Source organism: Scyliorhinus torazame, chromosome 4 (genome assembly GCF_047496885.1).
Source record: "Scyliorhinus torazame isolate Kashiwa2021f chromosome 4, sScyTor2.1, whole genome shotgun sequence".
Classification (NCBI taxonomy): domain Eukaryota; kingdom Metazoa; phylum Chordata; class Chondrichthyes; order Carcharhiniformes; family Scyliorhinidae; genus Scyliorhinus; species Scyliorhinus torazame.
The window spans coordinates 191,050,071-191,073,866 of NC_092710.1; the positions used below are offsets into that span (position 1 = coordinate 191,050,071).

General features: G+C 55.0%; 1 protein-coding gene and 1 non-coding gene across 4 annotated transcripts in view; one reads left to right on the top strand and one right to left on the bottom strand.

Annotated features, from left to right (window-relative positions):
• Positions 1-10,532: 10,532 nt before the first annotated feature.
• On the bottom strand, positions 10,533-10,615 carry trnal-cag (transfer RNA leucine (anticodon CAG)). Its single transcript has one exon. It is a non-coding gene; the product is annotated as a tRNA-Leu (tRNA).
• An 11-nt stretch (positions 10,616-10,626) lies between these two features.
• c4h8orf74 (chromosome 4 C8orf74 homolog) overlaps positions 10,627-23,796 on the top strand; it is a 76,183-nt gene continuing 63,013 nt past the window's right edge. For 2 of the 3 annotated variants that reach the window (XM_072499033.1, XM_072499034.1), the window contains exon 1: positions 10,679-10,762. In XM_072499033.1, the coding sequence (XP_072355134.1) occupies positions 10,715-10,762 (48 nt within the window). In that variant the 5' untranslated portion in view covers positions 10,679-10,714. Of the gene's footprint in view, positions 10,763-23,796 lie in introns of all 3 variants that reach the window. The other variant, XM_072499035.1, reaches the window with a different exon arrangement.

Here is a 23,796-nt window from a genome sequence, read left to right on the forward strand (position 1 = left end):
ATCACTTCAACCACCACCTCAAAGGTCTCCCTGCCCAGAATGGGGGTCGTTGCATTCAAATTAGAGGTTAAAACCAGGCAATACCATCTAACAGATTTCTCTTCATTAAAATGCCTTAGAAATGCTAGGCACCAAGAATGCCCTGTGATTTTGGTATCAAACATCACTAAGGGAAAGGAGAATGGGTTTCAGTTTAGAGGACTGCCATGCTGAGAGGACTAAATCTGAATGTATTTTTGCAGGGTGGTATCGCTGGCCATGCTGTATCATGCTAGATAGAGGTAACATGGAGAGGATGTTTCCACTAGTAGGAGAAACTAGAACCCGAGGGCACAGCCTCAGACTGAAGGGACAATCATTTAAAACCGAGATGAGGAGGAATTTCATCAACGAGAGGGTAGTGAATCTGTGGAACTCATTGCCACAGAAGACTATGGAGGCCAAGTCACTGAGTGTCTTTAAGACAGAGATAGATAGGTTCATGATTAATAAGGAGATCAGGAGTTACGAGGAGAAGGCAGGAGAATGGGGATGAGAAACATATCAGCCATGATTGAATGGAGGAGCAGACTTGATGGGCTGAATGGCCTAATTCTGCTCCAATGTCTTGTGTTGCAGTCAATTCCCCTACCCACAGGACTTGCACCACTGAGGTGGGCAATTCAGCAGCAGGGTAAGTACTGCCAACACTCTGCCACCTGCTGCAGTCAGCATTTACTAGAATTGCTGAGCGCAGCGCCTGCTCCATCTCTACCTCAGCAGGAAAAATTGATAAATCTCCGGGCCCAGATGGGCTACATCCTAAAGTTCTAAAGGAGATAGCTGAAGAAATAGTGGAGGCGTTAGTCATGATCTTTCAAAAGTCACTGGAGTCAGGGAAAGTCCCAGAGGATTGGAAATTCGCTGTTGTAACCCCCCTGTTCAAGAAGGGAACAAGGAAAAAGATGGAAAATTATAGGCCAATTAGCCTAACCTCGGTTGTTGGCAAGAGTCTAGAATCCATTGTTAAGGATGAGATTTCTAAATTCTTGGAAGTGCAGAGTCGGATTAGGACAAGTCAGTATGGATTTAGTAAGGGGAGGTTGTGCCTGACAAACCTGTTAGAGTTCTTTGAAGAGATAACAAATAGGTTAGACCAAGGAGAGCCAATGGATGTTATCTATCTTGACTTCCAAAAGGCCTTTGATAAGGTGCCTCATGGGAGACAGCTGAGTAAAATAAGCTCCCATGCTATTCGAGGCAAGGTACGAACATGGATTGACGATTGGCTGTCAGGCAGAAGGCAGAGAGTTGGGATAAAAGGTTCTTTTTCGGAATGGCAACCGGTGACGAGTAGTGTCCCGCAGGGTTCAGTGTTGGGGCCACAGCTGTTCTCTTTATATATTAACGATCTAGATGACGGGACTGGGGGCATTCTGGCTAAGTTTGCCGATGATACAAAGATAGGTGGAGGGGCAGGTAGTATGGAGGAGGTGGGGAGGCTGCAGAAAGATTTAGACAGTTTAGGAGAGTGGTCCAAGAAATGGCTGATGAAATTCAACGTGGGCAAGTGCGAGGTCTTGCACTTTGGAAAAAAGAATAGAGGCATGGACTATTTTCTAAACGATGACAAAATTCATAATGTTGAAGTGCAAAGGGACTTGGGAGTCCTAGTCCAGGATTCTCTAAAGATAAACTTGCAGGTTGAGTCTGTAATTAAGAAAGCAAATGCAATGTTGTCATTTATCTCAAGAGGCTTGGAATATAAAAGCAGGGATGTACTTCTGAAGTTTTATACAGCATTAGTTAGGCCCCATTTAGAATACTGTGAGCAATTTGGGGCCCCACACCTCAGGAAGGACATACTGGCACTGGAGCGGGTCCAGCGAAGATTCACACGGATGATCCCAGGAATGGTAGGCCTAACGTACGATGAACGTCTGAGGATCCTGGGATTATATTCATTGGAGTTTAGGAGGATGAGGGGAGATCTAATAGAAACTTACAAGATAATGAATGGCTTAGATAGGGTGGACGTAGGGAAGTTGTTTCCATTAGCAGGGGAGACTAGGACCCGGGGGCACAGCCTTAGAATAAAAGGGAGTCACTTTAGAACAGAGATGAGGAGAAATTTCTTCAGCCAGAGAGTGGTGGGTCTGTGGAATTCATTGCCACAGAGGGCGGTGGAGGCCAGGACGTTGAGTGTCTTTAAGACAGAAGTTGATAAATTCTTGATTTCTTGAGGAATTAAGGGCTATGGAGAGCGAGCGGGTAAATGGAGTTGAAATCAGCCATGATTGAATGGTGGAGTGGACTTGATGGGCCGAATGGCCTTACTTCCGCTCCTATGTCTTATGGATAACTGCCACATCAGATAATCGCCCAAGAGCTTTAGAGGTTGATAAATTAAATAATTAGCTTGGAAAGCACACACGGTGAAGATGGTTTTTAACAATTATATTAGTTACCTGATAAACATGTCCGATAACGTTAACAGCCTTTAATGTAATTGTCATTGCTTTCTGGGTTACATTATCATTTTAATAAGTTCTATGTTGTAGCGAGAATGGAAAGTTTACTTTTCAAAATGTCCTCTGAATACCAACAGCATGAAACAGAAAATTAAGTAAACTGCAATTTGTTTTTGACCTACACTGGCTTTATGAATACAATGCAAACTCGTATCAATATAAGCTGCTTGAAAAATATTTGGGAACCGCTTTAAAACACATCTACGAGGAAAAATAGATTCATCCATTGTGCAATGTAGACAGTGGGCGTGACTCTCCAGCCGTTGGGATTGTCCCTTCCCACCAGCAGTTTACCCACGCCCACGGATTTCCCGCCGGCGTGGGGTGATTTCAATGGGAAATCCTATGGCGCGCCACCGAGGAACAATCGACTGGGGGACCGGAGAATCCCGCCCGGATATGTTTTCATTCACATGAAATGGCTTTTTTACACAGCAATCCCATGCATCAAATAACAGTAAGAAATTATAGGAATGCTTTAAGTGTGATCTGAAGATATGTAAAAACTGCTCAAATTGTATGGTACAGTTCAACAAATATTCATGATTCTTCAGCCTTGCAATTTTACAATAAAAATGAATTGATGTGTTTCAATCTGCAGTGAACATCTTCAGCCTGATGTGCGGTACACAAATGAAGGCCAACCCAACTGTATCCTTCAACATGGCTGACAATCATAAGGATCTAATCAGTCTTACATTATAGGAAGGATGTGGAAGCATTGGAAAGGGTGCAGAGGAGATTTACCAGGATGTTGCCTGGTATGGAGGAAAGATCTCATGAGGAAAGGCTGAGGGACTTCAGGCTGTTTTCGTTTGAGAGAAGGAGGTTAAGAGGTGACTTGATAGAGGCATACAAGATGATCAGAGGATTAGATAGGGTGGACAGTGAGAGCCTTTTTCCTCGGATGGTGATGGCTAGCATGAGGGGACATAGCTTTAAATTGAGGGGAGATAGATATAGGACAGATGTCTGAGGTAGGTTTTTTACACAGAGTAATAGGGGCATGGAATGCCCTGCCTGCAACAGTGGTGGACTTGCCAACACTAAGTGCATTTAAATGGTCATTGGATAAACATATGGATGATAATGGAATAGTGTAGATGGGCTTTAGAGTGGTTTCACAGGTTGGCGCAACATCGAGGGCCGAAGGGCCTGTACTGCGCTGTAATGTTCTAATGTCTAATAATGCCGGTCATTGAACTGTAAACGATCAAAACTCTTAGCACAAGCTTCAAAAGCTCTGGAGCAATTAATACAGTAGTTGAAAAACTGCAGTCGTCTGTAATGTGAATTTACAGAAATTACAACAAAATGTTACTTTTTGTTAATGCCTATGTGTGTAGTATGTATATGAAGGCAAATTAACTTGACAGTAAGTAAAATAAAATGTGAAGTAAAAGCTATGCATTTAGTCTTAGCTTTGATTTAAAAAAATAAAAAATAGGTTACATTTGGAAATGTTACATTATTCTAATATTTTATAGCTATTTCTGTAACTTTAGGTCTCACTCACCTCTCATTAGGATTCAGTTATTTCCCAAACCAGTTTTTATCCATTGTCCTTTTCAGTGCGTGACCGCTGAATTAGAGCTCAGCTAAGCTCCTATTTAACATTAGATAAATAAGTGCATGCTGTAACTCATTTGGTAGTTGCAGCTGTGCAGGATTTTGCAACATTTCTAAAAAATAATAAAAGATTTCTTATAATCCAATGAAAAAAAATCTCCTAAATCAATAAATTCTTCTCTCATAAATTGCCAACTGGTTCTTCTTTGGCCAGGTCCTTGTGGAGAAGATTAACTTGTGCATAAAGAAGATTATTACTTGAGACATCTGTACGCTGCATAATTAACCCATAGATTAACAGCATCTCAATGCAGCTCTGTAAACAAAGCCTGTAGACCAAATGCTCTCAACCTGTTTGCATCTGAGGGCCATTCTCATTTTATAACAATTTCACAGGCCCTCTGTCATGCAACATATGTATTTTTTTGACATAAACATTCTCTCAGCATAGCGCTGCTGCCACTCACCATGTTACTGCTGCTGCTGCTGATGATATCTCATCACTGCAGAAAATACTGGACCCATCCACATGAATCCCAATTACCTGACACCGTGCCTTCCAATTTCACCCCATCTAAGCTCGACTGCTTCACTAACTGATTTTCAGCACCTTAACTGGTCCCAGCTCTCTGCCTGACTGTTGGTCAAACAAGATTATTACCTATTGGCTAGAAATGATTTAAATTTTCTCATTGCTGTTGTGATATCGTCTGAACCTCTCAACAACTTACGATCAATTTCATTCTTCTCAATATAAAGTTTTCAAAGCATTTACCGATGGTGGCTTTGCAGACTTGCAAGGAGAGCCGCTTTACTAGACTAGTAATTGTTTAAGGGTTTTATTGTTCAATAACTACATATGCAGTACCATTAATGAAATAGGAAGTAAACATTAGACTTGCATGTACATTTACTGTGCATTTTGATCTCTGAATTTCCACATTCAACGTAAAATAAATCGTTTAAACCATATAATCTCTATAATCTCACAAACGCAAGAGAAACAAATATCCAAAAGTAATTTTGTATGAAACTACAGTATTATATGGATTGGGAATATATATTATTAAGATCTTTAGAATCATAATCCCTACAATGCAGAAGGAGGCAATTTGTCTCATCGTGTCTGCATTGATCCTCTGACTGAGCACCCTACACAGGCCCAATCCCCTATCCTGTCCCCGTAACCCCACCTAACTTTTGGAAACTAAGGGGCAATTTAGCATGGCCAATCCAACAAACCTAATCTTTAGTAAACACCCTTTTCATATTGACTGTGCAATAAATCCATCCGCTATCCGCTACAGGTATTTAGTTCATGCTTTGTTAATTCATTCATTGCGGGAACTGCTAGTGGAGAGGGGCGGCACTAAATTCTTTGGCCGCGATCCTACTGCCACGCTGCGCTGGAAAAGCAGCTAACTGCAGTACAGTGTGTCCATTGAAACCTGGGGGACCTCGCTCCCGGGATCCACCCAGCTCACCGCGTCTCGCGAGATTCAATGGGCGGGATCACTTTTTGGCAAATCTGCATATTAGAGCGAGACAGCCTTGATTCCCAAGTGCAGATTCCCAAGGTACCTGAGGTTTTGCGTCAGAGACTTCGGGCAAGTGTCATTTGCTACTGGTCCCCACCAACGGGATCGGAGGCCCCCTGCTGCAAGCCTCTTGGGCAGGGTGGTGCTGGTGCCATCTGGTTGTCAGCATGGCACTCCAAAGCTGGCATTTTTATGCATGTGCAATCGGATGGGGGTTACTTGTTGGGGGGGGGGGGGCGTTCGGGGAGGGGACCCTCCGAGGAGGGGACCCTCCCACAGTGTGTTCGGGCTGAGAGAGAATGTTGGGGATTCTTTTGGGGGCTTGTTCCAGCAAGTGGAGCTCCCCATTGTAAAAAACAATGCTATGTGCGGCATTGGCTGCACGTTCCCCTATGAAGCCCCTTTTTCAACACGAGTCGCAAGTCGCAATGAATAGCCATGTCTTTCTCGGCACTGCGTGTGCTGGAAAACACCCGCTAAACACGCTCACTGGGGGACCTTGTTCCCTTTTGGGAAGAACATAAGAACTAGGAGCAGGAGTAGGCCATCTGGCCCCTCGAGCCTGCTCTGCCATTCAATGAGATCATGGCTGATCTTTTGTGGACTCAGCTCCACTTTCCGGCCCGAACACCATAACCCTTAATCCCTTTATTCTTCAAAAAACTATCTATCTTTATCTTAAAAACATTCAATGAAGGAGCCTCTACTGCTTCACTGGGCAAGGTATTCCATAGATTCACAACCCTTTGGGTGAAGAAGTTCCTCCTAAACTCAGTCCTAAATCTACTTCCCCTTATTTTGAGGCTATGCCCCCTAGTTCTGCTTTTACCCGCCAGTGGAAACAACCTGCCCGCATCTATCCTATCTATTCCCTTCATAATCTTTTATGTTTCTATAAGATCCCCCCTCATCCTTCTAAATTCCAACGAGTACAGTCCCAGTCTACTCAACCTCTCATCGTAATCCAACCCCTTCAGCTCTGGGATTAACCTAGTGAATCTCCTCTGCACACCCTCCAGTGGCAGTATGTCCTTTTTCAAGTAAGGAGACCAAAACTGAACACAATACTCCAGGTGTGGCCTCACTAACACCTTATACAATTGCAGCATAACCTCCCTAGTCTTAAACTCCATCCCTCTAGCAATGAAGGACAAAATTCCATTTGCCTTCTTAATCACCTGTTGCACCTGAAAACCAACTTTCTGCGACTCAGGCACTAGCACACCCAGGTCTCGCTGCACAGCAGCATGTTTTAATATTTTATCATTTAAATAATAATCCCTTTTGCTGTTATTCCTACCAAAATGGATAACCTCACATTTGTCAACATTGTATTCCATCTGCCAGACCCTAGCCCATTAACTTAGCCTATCAAAATCCCTCTGCAGACTTCCAGTATCCTCTGCACTTTTTGCTTTACCACTTATCTTAGTGTCGTCTGCAAACTTGGACACATTGCCCTTGGTCCCCAACTCCAAATCATCTATGTAAATTGTGAACAGTTGTGGGCCCAACACTGATCCCTGAGGGACACCACTAGCTACTGATTGCCAACTAGAGAAACACCCATTAATCCCCACTCTTTGCTTTCTATTAATTAACCAATCCTCGATCCATGCTACTACTTTACCCTTAATGCCATGCATCTTTATCTTATGCAACAACCTTTTGTGTGGCACCTTGTCAAAGGCTTTCTGGAAATCCAGATGTACCACATCCATTGGTTCCCCGTTATCTACCGCACTGTTAATGTCCTCAAAAAATTCCACTAAATTAGTTAGGCACGACCTGCCCTTTATGAACCCATGCTGCGCCTGTCCAATGGGACAATTTCCATCCAGATGCCTCGCTATTTCTTCCTTGATGACAGATTCCAGCATCTTCCCTACTACCGAAGTTAAGCTCACTGGCCTATAATTACCCACTTTCTGCCTACCTCCTTTTTTAAACAGTGGTGTCACGTTTGCTAATTTCCAATCCGCCGGGACCACCCCAGAGTCTAGTGAATTTTGGTAAATTATCACTAGTGCATTTGCAATTTCCCTAGCCATCTCTTTTAGAACTCTGGGATGCATTCCATCCGGTCCAGGAGACTTGTCTACCTTTAGCCCCATTAGCTTGCCCATCACTACCTCCTTGGTGATATCAATCCTCTCAAGGTCCTCACCTGTCATAGCCTCATTTCCATCAGTCACTGGCATGTTATTTGTGTCTTCCACTGTGAAGACCGACCCAAAAAACCTGTTCAGTTCCTCAGCCATTTCCTCATCTCCCATTATTAAATCTCCCTTCTCATCCTCTAAAGGACCAATATTTACCTTAGCCACTCTTTTTTGTTTTATGTATTTGTAGAAACTTTTACTATCTGTTTTTATATTCTGAGCAAGTTTACTCTCATAATCTATCTTACTCTTCTTTATAGCTTTTTTAGTAGCTTTCTGTTGCCCCCTAAAGATTTCCCAGTCCTCTAGTCTCCCACTGATCTTTGCTACTTTGTATGTTTTTTCCTTCAATTTGATACTCTCCCTTATTTCCTTAGATATCCACGGTCGATTGTCCCTCTTTTTACCGTCCTTCCTTTTTGTTGGTATAAACCTTTGCTGGGCACTGTGAAAAATCACTTGGAAGGTTCTCCACTGTTCCTCAACTGTTTCACCATAAAGTCTTTGCTCCCAGTCTACCTTAGCTAGTTCTTCTCTCATCCCATTGTAATCTCCTTTGTTTAAGCACAAAACACTCGTGCTTGATTTTACCTTCTCACCCTCCATCTGTATTTTAAATTCCACCATATTGTGATCGCTCCTTCCGAGAGGATCCCTAACTATGAGATCCTGAATCAATCCTGTCTCATTACACAGGACCAGATCTAGGACCGCTTGTTCCCTCGTAGGTTCCATTACATACTGTTCGAGGAAACTATCGCGGATACATTCTATAAACTCCTCCTCAAGGCTGCCTTGACTGACCTGGTTAAACCAATCAACATGTAGATTAAAATCCCCCATGATAACTGCTGTACCATTTCTACATGCATCTGTTATTTCTTTGTTTATTGCCTGCCCCACCATAATGTTACTATTTGGTGGCCTATAGATTACTCCTATCAGTGACTTTTTCGCCTTACTATTCCTGATTTCCACCCAAATGGATTCAACCTTATCCTCCATAGCACCGATGTCATCCCTTACTGTTGCCCGGATGTCATCCTTAAATAACAGAGCTACACCACCTCCCTTACCATCCACTCTGTCCTTCCGAAAAGTTTGATACCCTCGGATATTTAACTCCCAGACGTGACCATCCTTTAACCATGTTTCAGTAATGGCCACTAAATCATAATCATTCACGATGATTTGCGCCATCAACTCATTTACCTTATTCCGAATACTACGAGCATTCAGGTAAAGTACACTTATGTTGGCTTTTTTACCTCTGTTCTTAATCTTAACACCTCGATCAGTAACCTCTCCTAAGTTATATTTCCTCTTAACCTTTCTCCTAATTTTCCTTGTCGTCGAACTCATATCTTCCTGTAACAACCTGCTGCGTCGCTTACCATTAATGTTTTCACTTCCCGTTTTATTTCTTTTAGTATTCCTGGTCCTATTCACTGAGCTCCCCTCAGTCACTGTACCTTGTACTGTCGCCCTTTTTGATTTTTGACTATGGCTTCTCTGCCTTACACTTTCCCCCTTACTGCCTTTTATTTCTGTCCCTGTTTTACTACCTTCCAACTTCCTGCATTGGTTCCCATCCCCCTGCCACATTAGTTTAAACTCTCCCCAACAGCTCTAGCAAACACCCCCCCCAGGACATTGGTTCCAGTCCTGCCCAGGTGCAGACCGTCCGGTTTGGACTGGTCCCACCTCCCCCAGAATCGGTTCCAATGTCCCAGGAATTTGAATCCCTCCCTCTTGCACCATCTCTCGAGCCACGTATTCATCCTCTCTATCCTGACATTCCTACTCTGACTAGCTCGTGGCACTGGTAGCAATCCTGAGATTACTACCTTTGAGGTCCTACTTTTTAGTTTAACTCCTAGCTCCCTAAATTCAGCTTGTAGGACCTCGTCCCGTCTTTTACCTATATCGTTGGTGCCTATGTGCACCACGACAGCTGGCTGTTCACCCTCCCCCCCCCAGAATGTCCTGCAGCCGCTCCGAGACATCCTTGACCCTTGCACCAGGGAGGCAACATACCATCCTGGAGCCTCAATTGCGTCCGCAGAACCGCCTGTCTATTCCTCTTACAATTGAGTCCCCTTTCACTATAGCCCTGCCATTCTTCTTCCTGCCCAGCTGCGCAGCAGAGCCAGCCGCCGTGCCATGAACCTGGCTGCTGCTGCCTTCCCCTGGTGAGCCATCTCCCTCAACAGTATCCAAAGCGGTATATCTGTTTTGCAGGGAGATGACCGCAGAGGACACCTGCACTGCCTTCCTACTCTTGCTCTGTCTTTTGGTCACCCATTTACTATCTCCCTCAGTACCTTTCACCTGCGGTGTGACCAACTCGCTAAACGTGCTATCCACGACGTCCTCAGCATCGCGGACGCTCCAAAGTGAGTCCATCCGCAGCTCCAGAGCCGTCAAGCGGTCTAACAGGAGCTGCAACTGGACACACTTCATTTACGTGAAGGAGCCAGGGACAGTGGACGTGTCCCTAAGCTCCCACATCGCACACGAGGAGCATGACACATGTCTGAGGTCTCCGCCATGTCGCCCTTTATTTCCCGCTTGTCCGTTTTCGAAATCCAAGATAACCTGAAATGAACACAAGAAACACTTATCCTAAAACTCCAGCATGGTAGTAAAAATACTCCACCGCGAAAAGAAGTGAAAAGTGGATTGCGGCAAATGTCCGTTACTAAGATTAATATGTATTTGTTTCATGTACTCAAAATCGGTAGAAAATGTTTTGTCAGAAGTGGGATTCGAACCCACGCCTCCAGAGGAGACTGCGACCTGAACGCAGCGCCTTAGACCGCTCGGCCATCCTGACCTGCAGGTTCTCGGCTGAATTAATCGCCTTAGGATTGGTCGCGAGAGCTGCCGTGCCCACAGGCCCGGATGTAGCTGTTGACAGCGCCACTTGGTAACCATGAGCTGGCTGGAGGCGGAGGATTGTCGCCAGGTGCTGCAGCTTCAGGTAACAGCGCCCAGCCGCGGCCCTGGCTCGGGGGGAGCCCGACACTGGAGTGCGGCACAGTCACACAGACAGCCTCTTATTCCCCGGAATGTGAGCTGAGCTCGCAACTCCATGGTTGAAATAATCTCTCTGGCAGAGCGGACCAGCACTTTGCACCTTCATTTATTTAAACCACGGCCCAGAGCCCCAGGTCGGGAATTCCCCTGCTCCCCAGGTCGGGAATTCCCCTGCTCCCCAGGTCGGGAATTCCCCTGCTCCCCAGGTCGGGAATTCCCCTGCTCCCCAGGTCGGGAATTCCATGCTCCCCGGGACCCCCCGCAAAAATCTCTCGCTTGATTTCGTGTAGGAGACTTCCCATAGGAGATGTTAGAAAAATACTCGTCCACCTCCTGGGTAACCACAGCTGATTAACCCGCCCCCCCCCCCCCTCCAACTCCCCCCAACCCACCCAACTAACTCCCCCAACCCACCCACCAACTAACTCCCCCCCAACCCACCCAACTAACTCCCCCCAACCCACCCAACTAACTCCCCCCAACCCACCCAACTAACTCCCCCCAACCCACCCAACTAACTCCCCCCAACCCACCCAACTAACTCCCCCCAACCCACCCAACTAACTCCCCCCAACCCACCCAACTAACTCCCCCCAACCCACCCAACTAACTCCCCCAACCCACCCAACTAACTCCCCCCAACCCACCCAACTAACTCCCCCCAACCCACCCAACTAACTCCCCCCAACCCACCCAACTAACTCCCCCCAACCCACCCAACTAACTCCCCCCAACCCACCCAACTAACTCCCCCCAACCCACCCAACTAACTCCCCCCAACCCACCCAACTAACTCCCCCCAACCCACCCAACCTAACTCCCCCCAACCCACCCAACTAACTCCCCCCAACCCACCCAACTAACTCCCCCCAACCCACCCAACTAACTCCCCCCAACCCACCCAACTAACTCCCCCCAACCCACCCAACTAACTCCCCCCAACCCACCCAACTAACTCCCCCCAACCCACCCAACTAACTCCCCCCAACCCACCCAACTAACTCCCCCCAACCCACCCAACTAACTCCCCCCAACCCACCCAACTAACTCCCCCCAACCCACCCAACTAACTCCCCCCAACCCACCCAACTAACTCCCCCCAACCCACCCAACTAACTCCCCCCAACCCACCCAACTAACTCCCCCCCAACCCACCCAACTAACTCCCCCAACCCACCCAACTAACTCCCCCCAACCCACCCAACTAACTCCCCCCAACCCACCCAACTAACTCCCCCCAACCCACCCAACTAACTCCCCCCAACCCACCCCAACTAACTCCCCCCAACCCACCCAACTAACTCCCCCCAACCCACCCAACTAACTCCCCCCAACCCACCCAACTAACTCCCCCCCAACCCACCCAACTAACTCCCCCCAACCCACCCAACTAACTCCCCCCAACCCACCCAACTAACTCCCCCCAACCCACCCAACTAACTCCCCCAACCCACCCAACTAACTCCCCCCAACCCACCCAACTAACTCCCCCCAACCCACCCAACTAACTCCCCCCCAACCCACCCAACTAACTCCCCCCCAACCCACCCAACTAACTCCCCCCAACCCCACCCAACTAACTCCCCCCAACCCACCCAACTAACTCCCCCCCAACCCACCCAACTAACTCCCCCCAACCCACCCAACTAACTCCCCCCCAACCCACCCAACTAACTCCCCCCAACCCACCCAACTAACTCCCCCCAACCCACCCAACTAACTCCCCCCAACCCACCCAACTAACTCCCCCCAACCCACCCAACTAACTCCCCCCAACCCACCCAACTAACTCCCCCCAACCCACCCAACTAACTCCCCCCAACCCACCCAACTAACTCCCCCCAACCCCACCCAACTAACTCCCCCCCAACCCACCCAACTAACTCCCCCCCAACCCACCCAACTAACTCCCCCCAACCCACCCAACTAACTCCCCCCAACCCACCCAACTAACTCCCCCCAACCCACCCAACTAACTCCCCCCAACCCACCCAACTAACTCCCCCCAACCCACCCAACTAACTCCCCCCAACCCACCCAACTAACTCCCCCCAACCCACCCAACTAACTCCCCCCAACCCACCCAACTAACTCCCCCCAACCCACCCAACTAACTCCCCCCCAACCCACCCAACTAACTCCCCCCAACCCACCCAACTAACTCCCCCCAACCCACCCAACTAACTCCCCCCAACCCACCCAACTAACTCCCCCCAACCCACCCAACTAACTCCCCCCAAACCCACCCAACTAACCTCCCCCCAACCCACCCAACTAACTCCCCCCAACCCACCCAACTAACTCCCCCCAACCCACCCAACTAACTCCCCCCCAACCCCACCCAACTACTCCCCCCCAACCCACCCAACTAACTCCCCCCAACCCACCCAACTAACTCCCCCCAACCCACCCAACTAACTCCCCCCAACCCACCCAACTACTCCCCCCAACCCACCCAACTAACTCCCCCCAACCCACCCAACTAACTCCCCCCAACCCACCCAACTAACTCCCCCCAACCCACCCAACTAACTCCCCCCACCCACCCAACTAACCCCCCAACCCCCCAACTAACTCCCCCCAACCCACCCAACTAACTCCCCCCAACCCACCCAACTAACTCCCCCCAACCCACCCAACTAACTCCCCCCAACCCACCCAACTAACTCCCCCCAACCCACCCAACTAACTCCCCCCAACCCACCCAACTAACTCCCCCCAACCCACCACAACTACCCCCCCAACCCACCCAACTAACTCCCCCCAACCCACCCAACTAACTCCCCCCAACCCACCCAACTAACTCCCCCCAACCCACCCAACTAACTCCCCCCAACCCACCCAACTAACTCCCCCCAACCCACCCAACTAACTCCCCCCAACCCACCCAACTAACTCCCCCCCACCCACCCAACTAACTCCCCCCAACCCACCCAACTAACTCCCCCCAACCCACCCAACTAACTCCCCCCAACCCACCCAACTAACTCCCCCCAACCCACCCAACTAACTCCCCCCCAACCCACCCAACTAACTCCCCCAACCCACCCAACTAACTCCCCCCAACCCACCCAACTAACTCCCCCCAACCCACCCAACTAACTCCCCCCAACCCACCCAACTAACTCCCCCCAACCCACCCAACTAACTCCCCCAACCCACCCAACTAACTCCCCCCAACCCACCCAACTAACTCCCCCCAACCCACCCAACTAACTCCCCCCAACCCACCCAACTAACTCCCCCCAACCCACCCAACTAACTCCCCCCAACCCACCCAACTAACTCCCCCCAACCCACCCAACTAACTCCCCCCAACCCACCCAACTAACTCCCCCCAACCCACCCAACTAACTCCCCCCAACCCACCCAACTAACTCCCCCAACCCACCCAACTAACTCCCCCCAACCCCACCCAACTAACTCCCCCCAACCCACCCAACTAACTCCCCCCAACCCACCCAACTAACTCCCCCCAACCCACCCAACTAACTCCCCCCAACCCACCCAACTAACTCCCCCCAACCCACCCAACTAACTCCCCCCAACCCACCCAACTAACTCCCCCCCAACCCACCCAACTAACTCCCCCCAACCCACCCAACTAACTCCCCCCAACCCACCCAACTAACTCCCCCCAACCCACCCAACTAACTCCCCCCAACCCACCCAACTAACTCCCCCCAACCCACCCAACTAACTCCCCCCAACCCACCCAACTAACTCCCCCCAACCCACCCAACTAACTCCCCCCAACCCACCCAACTAACTCCCCCCAACCCACCCAACTAACTCCCCCCAACCCACCCAACTAACTCCCCCCAACCCACCCAACTAACTCCCCCAACCCACCCAACTAACTCCCCCCAACCCACCCAACTAACTCCCCCCAACCCACCCAACTAACTCCCCCCAACCCACCCAACTACTCCCCCCAACCCACCCAACTAACTCCCCCCAACCCACCCAACTAACTCCCCCCAACCCACCCAACTAACTCCCCCCAACCCACCCAACTAACTCCCCCCAACCCACCCAACTAACTCCCCCCCAACCCCACCCAACTAACTCCCCCCAACCCACCCAACTAACTCCCCCCACCCACCCAACTAACTCCCCCCAACCCACCCAACTAACTCCCCCCAACCCACCCAACTAACTCCCCCCAACCCACCCAACTAACTCCCCCCAACCCACCCAACTAACTCCCCCCAACCCACCCAACTAACTCCCCCCCCCAACCCACCCAACTAACTCCCCCCAACCCACCCAACTAACTCCCCCCAACCCACCCAACTAACTCCCCCCCCAACCCACCCAACTAACTCCCCCCAACCCACCCAACTAACTCCCCCAACCCACCCAACTAACTCCCCCCAACCCACCCAACTAACTCCCCCCAACCCACCCAACTAACTCCCCCCAACCCACCCAACTAACTCCCCCCAACCCACCCAACTAACTCCCCCCACCCACCCACCCAACTCCCCCCACCCACCCAACTAACTCCCCCCAACCCACCCAACTAACTCCCCCCAACCCACCCAACTAACTCCCCCCAACCCACCCAACTAACTCCCCCCAACCCACCCAACTAACTCCCCCCAACCCACCCAACTAACTCCCCCCAACCCACCCAACTAACTCCCCCCAACCCACCCAACTAACTCCCCCAACCCACCCAACTAACTCCCCCAACCCACCCAACTAACTCCCCCCAACCCACCCAACTAACTCCCCCCAACCCACCCAACTAACTCCCCCCAACCCACCCAACTAACTCCCCCCCAACCCACCCAACTAACTCCCCCCAACCCACCCAACTAACTCCCCCCAACCCACCCAACTAACTCCCCCCAACCCACCCAACTAACTCCCCCAACCCACCCAACTAACTCCCCCCAACCCACCCAACTAACTCCCCCCAACCCACCCAACTAACTCCCCCCAACCCACCCAACTAACTCCCCCCAACCCACCCAACTAACTCCCCCCAACCCACCCACTAACTCCCCCCAACCCACCCAACTAACTCCCCCCAACCCACCCAACTAACTCCCCCCAACCCACCCAACTAACTCCCCCCAACCCACCCAACTAACTCCCCCCAACCCACCCAACTAACTCCCCCCAACCCACCCAACTAACTCCCCCCAACCCACCCAACTAACTCCCCCCAACCCACCCAACTAACTCCCCCCAACCCACCCAACTAACTCCCCCCAACCCACCCAACTAACTCCCCCCAACCCACCCAACTAACTCCCCCCAACCCACCCAACTAACTCCCCCCAACCCACCCAACTAACTCCCCCCAACCCACCCAACTAACTCCCCCCAACCCACCCAACTAACTCCCCCCAACCCACCCAACTAACTCCCCCCAACCCACCCAACTAACTCCCCCCAACCCACCCAACTAACTCCCCCCAACCCACCCAACTAACTCCCCCCCAACCCACCCAACTAACTCCCCCCAACCCACCCAACTAACTCCCCCCAACCCACCCAACTAACTCCCCCCAACCCACCCAACTAACTCCCCCCAACCCACCCACTAACTCCCCCCAACCCACCCAACTAACTCCCCCCCAACCCACCCAACTAACTCCCCCCAACCCACCCAACTAACTCCCCCCAACCCACCCCCAACTAACTCCCCCCAACCCACCCAACTAACTCCCCCCAACCCACCCAACTAACTCCCCCCCAACCCACCCAACTAACTCCCCCCAACCCACCCAACTAACTCCCCCCCAACCCACCCAACTAACTCCCCCCCAACCCACCCAACTAACTCCCCCCAACCCACCCAACTAACTCCCCCCAACCCACCCAACTAACTCCCCCCAACCCACCCAACTAACTCCCCCCCAACCCACCCAACTAACTCCCCCCAACCCCCCAACTAACTCCCCCCAACCCACCCAACTAACTCCCCCCAACCCACCCAACTAACTCCCCCCCAACCCACCCAACTAACTCCCCCCCAACCCACCCAACTAACTCCCCCCAACCCACCCAACTAACTCCCCCCCAACCCACCCAACTAACTCCCCCCAACCCACCCAACTAACTCCCCCCAACCCACCCAACTAACTCCCCCCAACCCACCCAACTAACTCCCCCCAACCCACCCAACTAACTCCCCCCAACCCACCCAACTAACTCCCCCCAACCCACCCAACTAACTCCCCCCAACCCACCCAACTAACTCCCCCCAACCCACCCAACTAACTCCCCCCAACCCACCCAACTAACTCCCCCCAACCCACCCAACTAACTCCCCCCAACCCACCCAACTAACTCCCCCCAACCCACCCAACTAACTCCCCCCAACCCACCCAACTAACTCCCCCCAACCCACCCAACTAACTCCCCCCCCACCCCCAACCCACCCAACTAACTCCCCCCCACCCCCAACCCACCCAACTAACTCCCCCCCCCCGCAACCCACCCAACTAACTCCCCCCCCCGCAACCCACCCAACTAACTCCCCCCCCCGCAACCCACCCAACTAACTCCCCCCCCGCAACCCACCCAACTAACTCCCCCCCCCGCAACCCACCCAACTAATTCCCCCCCCCAACCCACCCAACTAATTCCCCCCCCCACCCACCCAACTAATTCCCCCCCCCCCAACCCCACCCAACTAATTCCCCCCCCCCCCCAACCCACCCAACTAATTCCCCCCCCCCAACCCACCCAACTAATTCCCCCCCCCAACCCACCCAACTAATCCCCCCCCCCAACCCACCCAACTAATCCCCCCCCCCAACCCACCCAACTAATTCCCCCCCCCCCCAACCCCCACCCAACTAACTCCCCCCCCCCCAACCCACCCAACTAACTCCCCCCCCCCCCCTCAACCCCACCCAACTAACTCCCCCCCCCAACCCACCCAACTAACTCCCCCCCCCCCCCCAACCCACCCAACTAACTCCCCCCCCCCCCCAACCCACCCAACTAACTCCCCCCCCCCCCCAACCCACCCAACTAACTCCCCCCCCAACCCACCCAACTAACTCCCCCCCCCAACTAACTCCCCCCCCCCCCCAACTAACTCCCCCCCCCCCCCAACTAACTCCCCCCCCCCCAACTAACTCCCCCCCCCAACTAACTCCCCCCCCAACTAACTCCCCCCCACCCAACTAACTCCCCCCCAACCCACCCAACTAACTCCCCCCCAACCCACCCAACTAACTCCCCCCCCCAACCCACCCAACTAACTCCCCCCCCCCCCCGCAACCCACCCAACTAACTACCCCCCCCCGCAACCCACCCAACTAACTCCCCCCCCCCCCGCAACCCACCCAACTAACTCCCCCCCCCCCGCAACCCACCCAACTAACTCCCCCCCCCAACCCACCCAACTAACTCCCCCCCCCAACCCACCCAACTAACTCCCCCCCCCCCAACCCACCCAACTAACTCCCCCCCCCCTCCAACCCACCCAACTAACTCCCCCCGCCCCCCAACCCACCCAACTAACTCCCCCCCCCCAACCCACCCAACTAACTCCCCCCCCCCAACCCACCCAACTAACTCCCCCCCCCCCCCAACCCACCCAACTAACTCCCCCCCCCAACCCACCCAACTAACCCCCCCCCCCCCCAACCCACCCAACTAACTCCCCCCCCCAACCCACCCAACTAACCCCCCCCCAACCCACCCAACTAACTCCCCCCCACCCAACCCACCCAACTAACTCCCCCCCCCACAACCCACCCAACTAACTCCCCCCCCCCCAACCCACCCAACTAACTCCCCCCCCAACCCACCCAACTAACTCCCCCCCCCCCAACCCTCCCAACTACCCCCCCCCCCCAACCCACCCAACTAACTCCCCCCCCAACCCACCCAACTAACCCCCCCCCACCCACCCAACTAACTCCCCCCCCCCCCAACCCACCCAACTAACTCCCCCCCCCCACCCACCCAACTAACTCCCCCCCCCCCAACCCACCCAACTAACTCCCCCCCCCCCCAACCCACCCAACTAACTCCCCCCCCCCCAACCCACCCAACTAACTCCCCCCCCCCCCAACCCACCCAACTAACTCCCCCCCCCCCAACCCCACCCAACTAACTCCCCCCCCCAACCCACCCAACTAACTCACCCCCCCAACCCCCCCAACTAACTCCCCCCCCCCAACTAACTCCCCCCCCCCAACTAACTCCCCCCCCCAACTAACTCCCCCCCCAACCCACCCAACTAACTCCCCCCCCAACCCACCCAACTAACTCCCCCCCCCCCACCCAACTAACTCCCCCCCCCACCCAACTAACTCCCCCACCCCCCCACCCAACTAACTCCCCCACCCCCCCACCCAACTAACTCCCCCCCCCCACCCAACTAACTCCCCCCCCACCCAACTAACTTCCCCCCCCCACCCAACTAACTTCCCCCCCCCCACCCAACTAACTTCCCCCCCCCCACCCAACTAACTTTCCCCCCCCCCCCCACCCAACTAACTTCCCCCCCCCCACCCAACAAACTTCCCCCCCCCCACCCAACTAACTTCCCCCCCCCAACTAACTCCCCCCCCACCCAACTAACTCCCCCCCACCCAACTAACTCCCCCCCCCACCCAACTAACTCCCCCCCACCCAACTAACTCCCCCCCACCCAACTAACTCCCCCCCCCACCCAACTAACTCCCCCCCACCCAACTAACTCCCCCCCCACCCAACTAACTCCCCCCCCCCCCACCCAACTAACTCCCCCCCCCACCCAACTAACTCCCCCCCACCCAACTAACTCCCCCCCCACCCAACTAACTCCCCCCCCCACCCAACTAACTCCCCCCCCCACCCAACTAACTCCCCCCCCCACCCAACTAACTCCCACCCCCACCCAACTAACTCCCCCCCCCCACCCAACTAACTCCCCCCCCCCCCACCCAACTAACTCCCCCCCCCCCACCCAACTAACTCCCCCCCCCACCCAACTAACTCCCCCCCCCCACCCAACTAACTCCCCCCCCCACCCAACTAACTCCCCCCCCCACCCAACTAACTCCCCCCCCACCCAACTAACTCCCCCCCCCACCCAACTAACTCCCCCCCCCACCCAACTAACTCCCCCCCCACCCAACTAACTCCCCCCCCCACCCAACTAACTCCCCCCCCCCACCCAACTAACTCCCCCCCCCACCCAACTAACTCCCCCCCCCACCCAACTAACTCCCCCCCACCCAACTAACTCCCCCCCCACCCAACTAACTCCCCCCCCCCACCCAACTAACTCCCCCCCCCCACCCAACTAACTCCCCCCCCCACCCAACTAACTCCCCCCGCCACCCAACTAACTCCCCCCCCACCCAACTAACTCCCCCCCCACCCAACTAACTCTCCCCCCCCACCCAACTAACTCCCCCCCCCCCCCACCCAACTAACTCCCCCCCCCCACCCAACTAACTCCCCCCCCCCACCCAACTAACTCCCCCCCCCCCACCCAACTAACTCCCCCCCCCCACCCAACTAACTCCCCCCCCCCACCCAACTAACTCCCCCCCCACCCAACTAACTCCCCCCCCCACCCAACTAACTCCCCCCCCACCCAACTAACTCCCCCCCCCACCCAACTAACTCCCCCCCCCACCCAACTAACTCCCCCCCCCCACTAACTCCTCCCCCCCCAACTAACTCCTCCCCCCCAACTAACTCCTCCCCCCCAACTAACTCCTCCCCCCCAACTAACTCCTCCCCCCCAACTAACACCTCCCCCCCACCCAACAAACTCCCCCCCCCACCCAACTAACCCCCCCCCACCCAACTAACCCCCCCCCCACCCAACTAACTCACCCCCCCACCCAACTAACTCCCCCCACCCCACCCAACTAACTCCCCCCCCCAACTAACTCCCCCCCCACCCAACTAATTCCCCCCCCCCCCCACCCAACTAATTCCCCCCCCCAACCCACCCAACTAATTCCCCCCCCCCCAACCCACCCAACTAATTCCCCCCCCCAACCCACCCAACTAATTCCCCCCCCAACCCACCCAACTAATTCCCCCCCCCCAACCCACCCAACTAATTCCCCCCCCCCCAACCCACCCAACTAATTCCCCCCCCCCCCAACCCACCCAACTAACTCCCCCCCCCCCCAACCCACCCAACTAACTCCCCCCCCCCAACCCACCCAACTAACTCCCCCCCCCCCAACCCACCCAACTAACTCCCCCCCCCCCCAACCCACCCAACTAACTCCCCCCCCCCCAACCCACCCAACTAACTCCCCCCCCCCCCCAACCCACCCAACTAACTCCCCCCCCCCCAACCCACCCAACTAACTCCCCCCCCCCCAACCCACCCAACTAACTCCCCCCCCCCCAACCCACCCAACTAACTCCCCCCCCCCCCCCCAACCCACCCAACTAACTCCCCCCCCCCCCCTCAACCCACCCAACTAACTCCCCCCCCCAACCCACCCAACTAACTCCCCCCCCCCCAACCCACCCAACTAACTCCCCCCCCCCCCCCCAACCCACCCAACTAACTCCCCCCCCCCCCCCCAACCCACCCAACTAACTCCCCCCCAACCCACCCAACTAACTCCCCCCCCAACTAACTCCCCCCCCCCCCAACTAACTCCCCCCCCCCCCAACTAACTCCCCCCCCCCCCAACTAACTCCCCCCCCCCCCCAACTAACTCCCCCCCCAACTAACTCAACTCTAACTCTAACTACTCTCTAACTTCTTACTCCCCCCCACCCAACTAACTCCCCCCCAACCCACCCAACTAACTCCGCCCCAACCCACCCAACTAACTCCCCCCCCAACCCACCCAACTAACTCCCCCCCCCCCCCCCGCAACCCACCCAACTAACTACCCCCCCCCCCGCAACCCACCCAACTAACTCCCCCCCCCCCCCGCAACCCACCCAACTAACTCCCCCCCCCCCGCAACCCAACCAACTAACTCCCCCCCCCAACCCACCCAACTAACTCCCCCCCCCCCCCAACCCACCCAATAACTCCCCCCCCCCCAACCCACCCAACTAACTCCCCCCCCCTCCAACCCACCCAACTAACTCCCCCCGCCCCCAACCCACCCAACTAACTCCCCCCCCCCCCAACCCACCCAACTAACTCCCCCCCCCCAACCCACCCAACTAACTCCCCCCCCCCCCAACCCACCCAACTAACTCCCCCCCCCCCCCCAACCCACCCAACTAACTCCCCCCCCAACCCACCCAACTAACTCCCCCCCCCCCCAACCCACCCAACTAACTTCCCCCCCCAACCCACCCAACTAACCCCCCCCCCAACCCACCCAACTAACTCCCCCCCACCCAACCCACCCAACTAACTCCCCCCCCCACAACCCACCCAACTAACTCCCCCCCCCCCCCAACCCACCCAACTAACTCCCCCCCCAACCCACCCAACTAACTCCCCCCCCAACCCTCCCAACTAACTCCCCCCCCCCCAACCCACCCAACTAACTCCCCCCCCAACCCACCCAACTAACTCCCCCCCCAACCCACCCAACTAACTCCCCCCCCCCCAACCCACCCAACTAACTCCCCCCCCCCCAACCCACCCAACTAACTCCCCCCCCCAACCCACCCAACTAACTCCCCCCCCCCCCCCAACCCACCCAACTAACTCCCCCCCCCCCCCCCAACCCACCCAACTAACTCCCCCCCCCCCCCAACCCACCCAACTAACTCCCCCCCCCCCAACCCACCCAACTAACTCACCCCCCAACCCACCCAACTAACTCCCCCCCCCCCAACTAACTCCCCCCCCCAACTAACTCCCCCCCCCAACCCACCCAACTAACTCCCCCCCCCCAACCACCCAACTAACTCCCCCCCCCACCCAACTAACTCCCCCCCCCACCCAACTAACTCCCCCACCCAACCCCCACCCAACTAACTCCCCCCCCCACCCAACTAACTCCCCCCCCACCCAACTAACTTCCCCCCCCCCACCCAACTAACTTCCCCCCCCACCCAACTAACTTCCCCCCCCCCACCCAACTAACTTCCCCCCCCCCCCACCCAACTAACTTCCCCCCCCCCACCCAACTAACTTCCCCCCCCAACTAACTCCCCCCCCACCCAACTAACTCCCCCCCACCCAACTAACTCCCCCCCCCCCACCCAACTAACTCCCCCCCCACCCAACTAACACTCCCCCCCCCACCCAACTAACTCCCCCCCCCAACTCCCCCCCACCCAACTAACTCCCCCCCCACCCAACTAACTCCCCCCCCACCCAACTAACTCCCCCCCCCACCCAACTAACTCCCCCCCCCCCCACCCAACTAACTCCCCCCCCCCACCCAACTAACTCCCCCCCCACCCAACTAACTCCCCCCCCACCCAACTAACTCCCCCCCCACCCAACTAACTCCCCCCCCCCACCCAACTAACTCCCCCCCCCCACCCAACTAACTCCCCCCCCCACCCAACTAACTCCCCCCCCCACCCAACTAACTCCCCCCCCCCCACCCAACTAACTCCCCCCCCCACCCAACTAACTCCCCCCCCCCACCCAACTAACTCCCCCCCCCACCCAACTAACTCCCCCCCCCCACCCAACTAACTCCCCCCCCCCACCCAACTAACTCCCCCCCCCACCCAACTAACTCCCCCCCCCCACCCAACTAACTCCCCCCCCCCACCCAACTAACTCCCCCCCCCCACCCAACTAACTCCCCCCCCACCCAACTAACTCCCCCCCCCACCCAACTAACTCCCCCCCCACCCAACTAACTCCCCCCCCCACCCAACTAACTCCCCCCCCCACCCAACTAACTCCCCCCCCCACCCAACTAACTCCCCCCCCCACCCAACTAACTCCCCCCCCCACCCAACTAACTCCCCCCCCCCACCCAACTAACTCCCCCCCCCACCCAACTAACTCCCCCCCCCACCCAACTAACTCCCCCCCCCCACCCAACTAACTCCCCCCCCCACCCAACTAACTCCCCCCCCCACCCAACTAACTCCCCCCCCACCCAA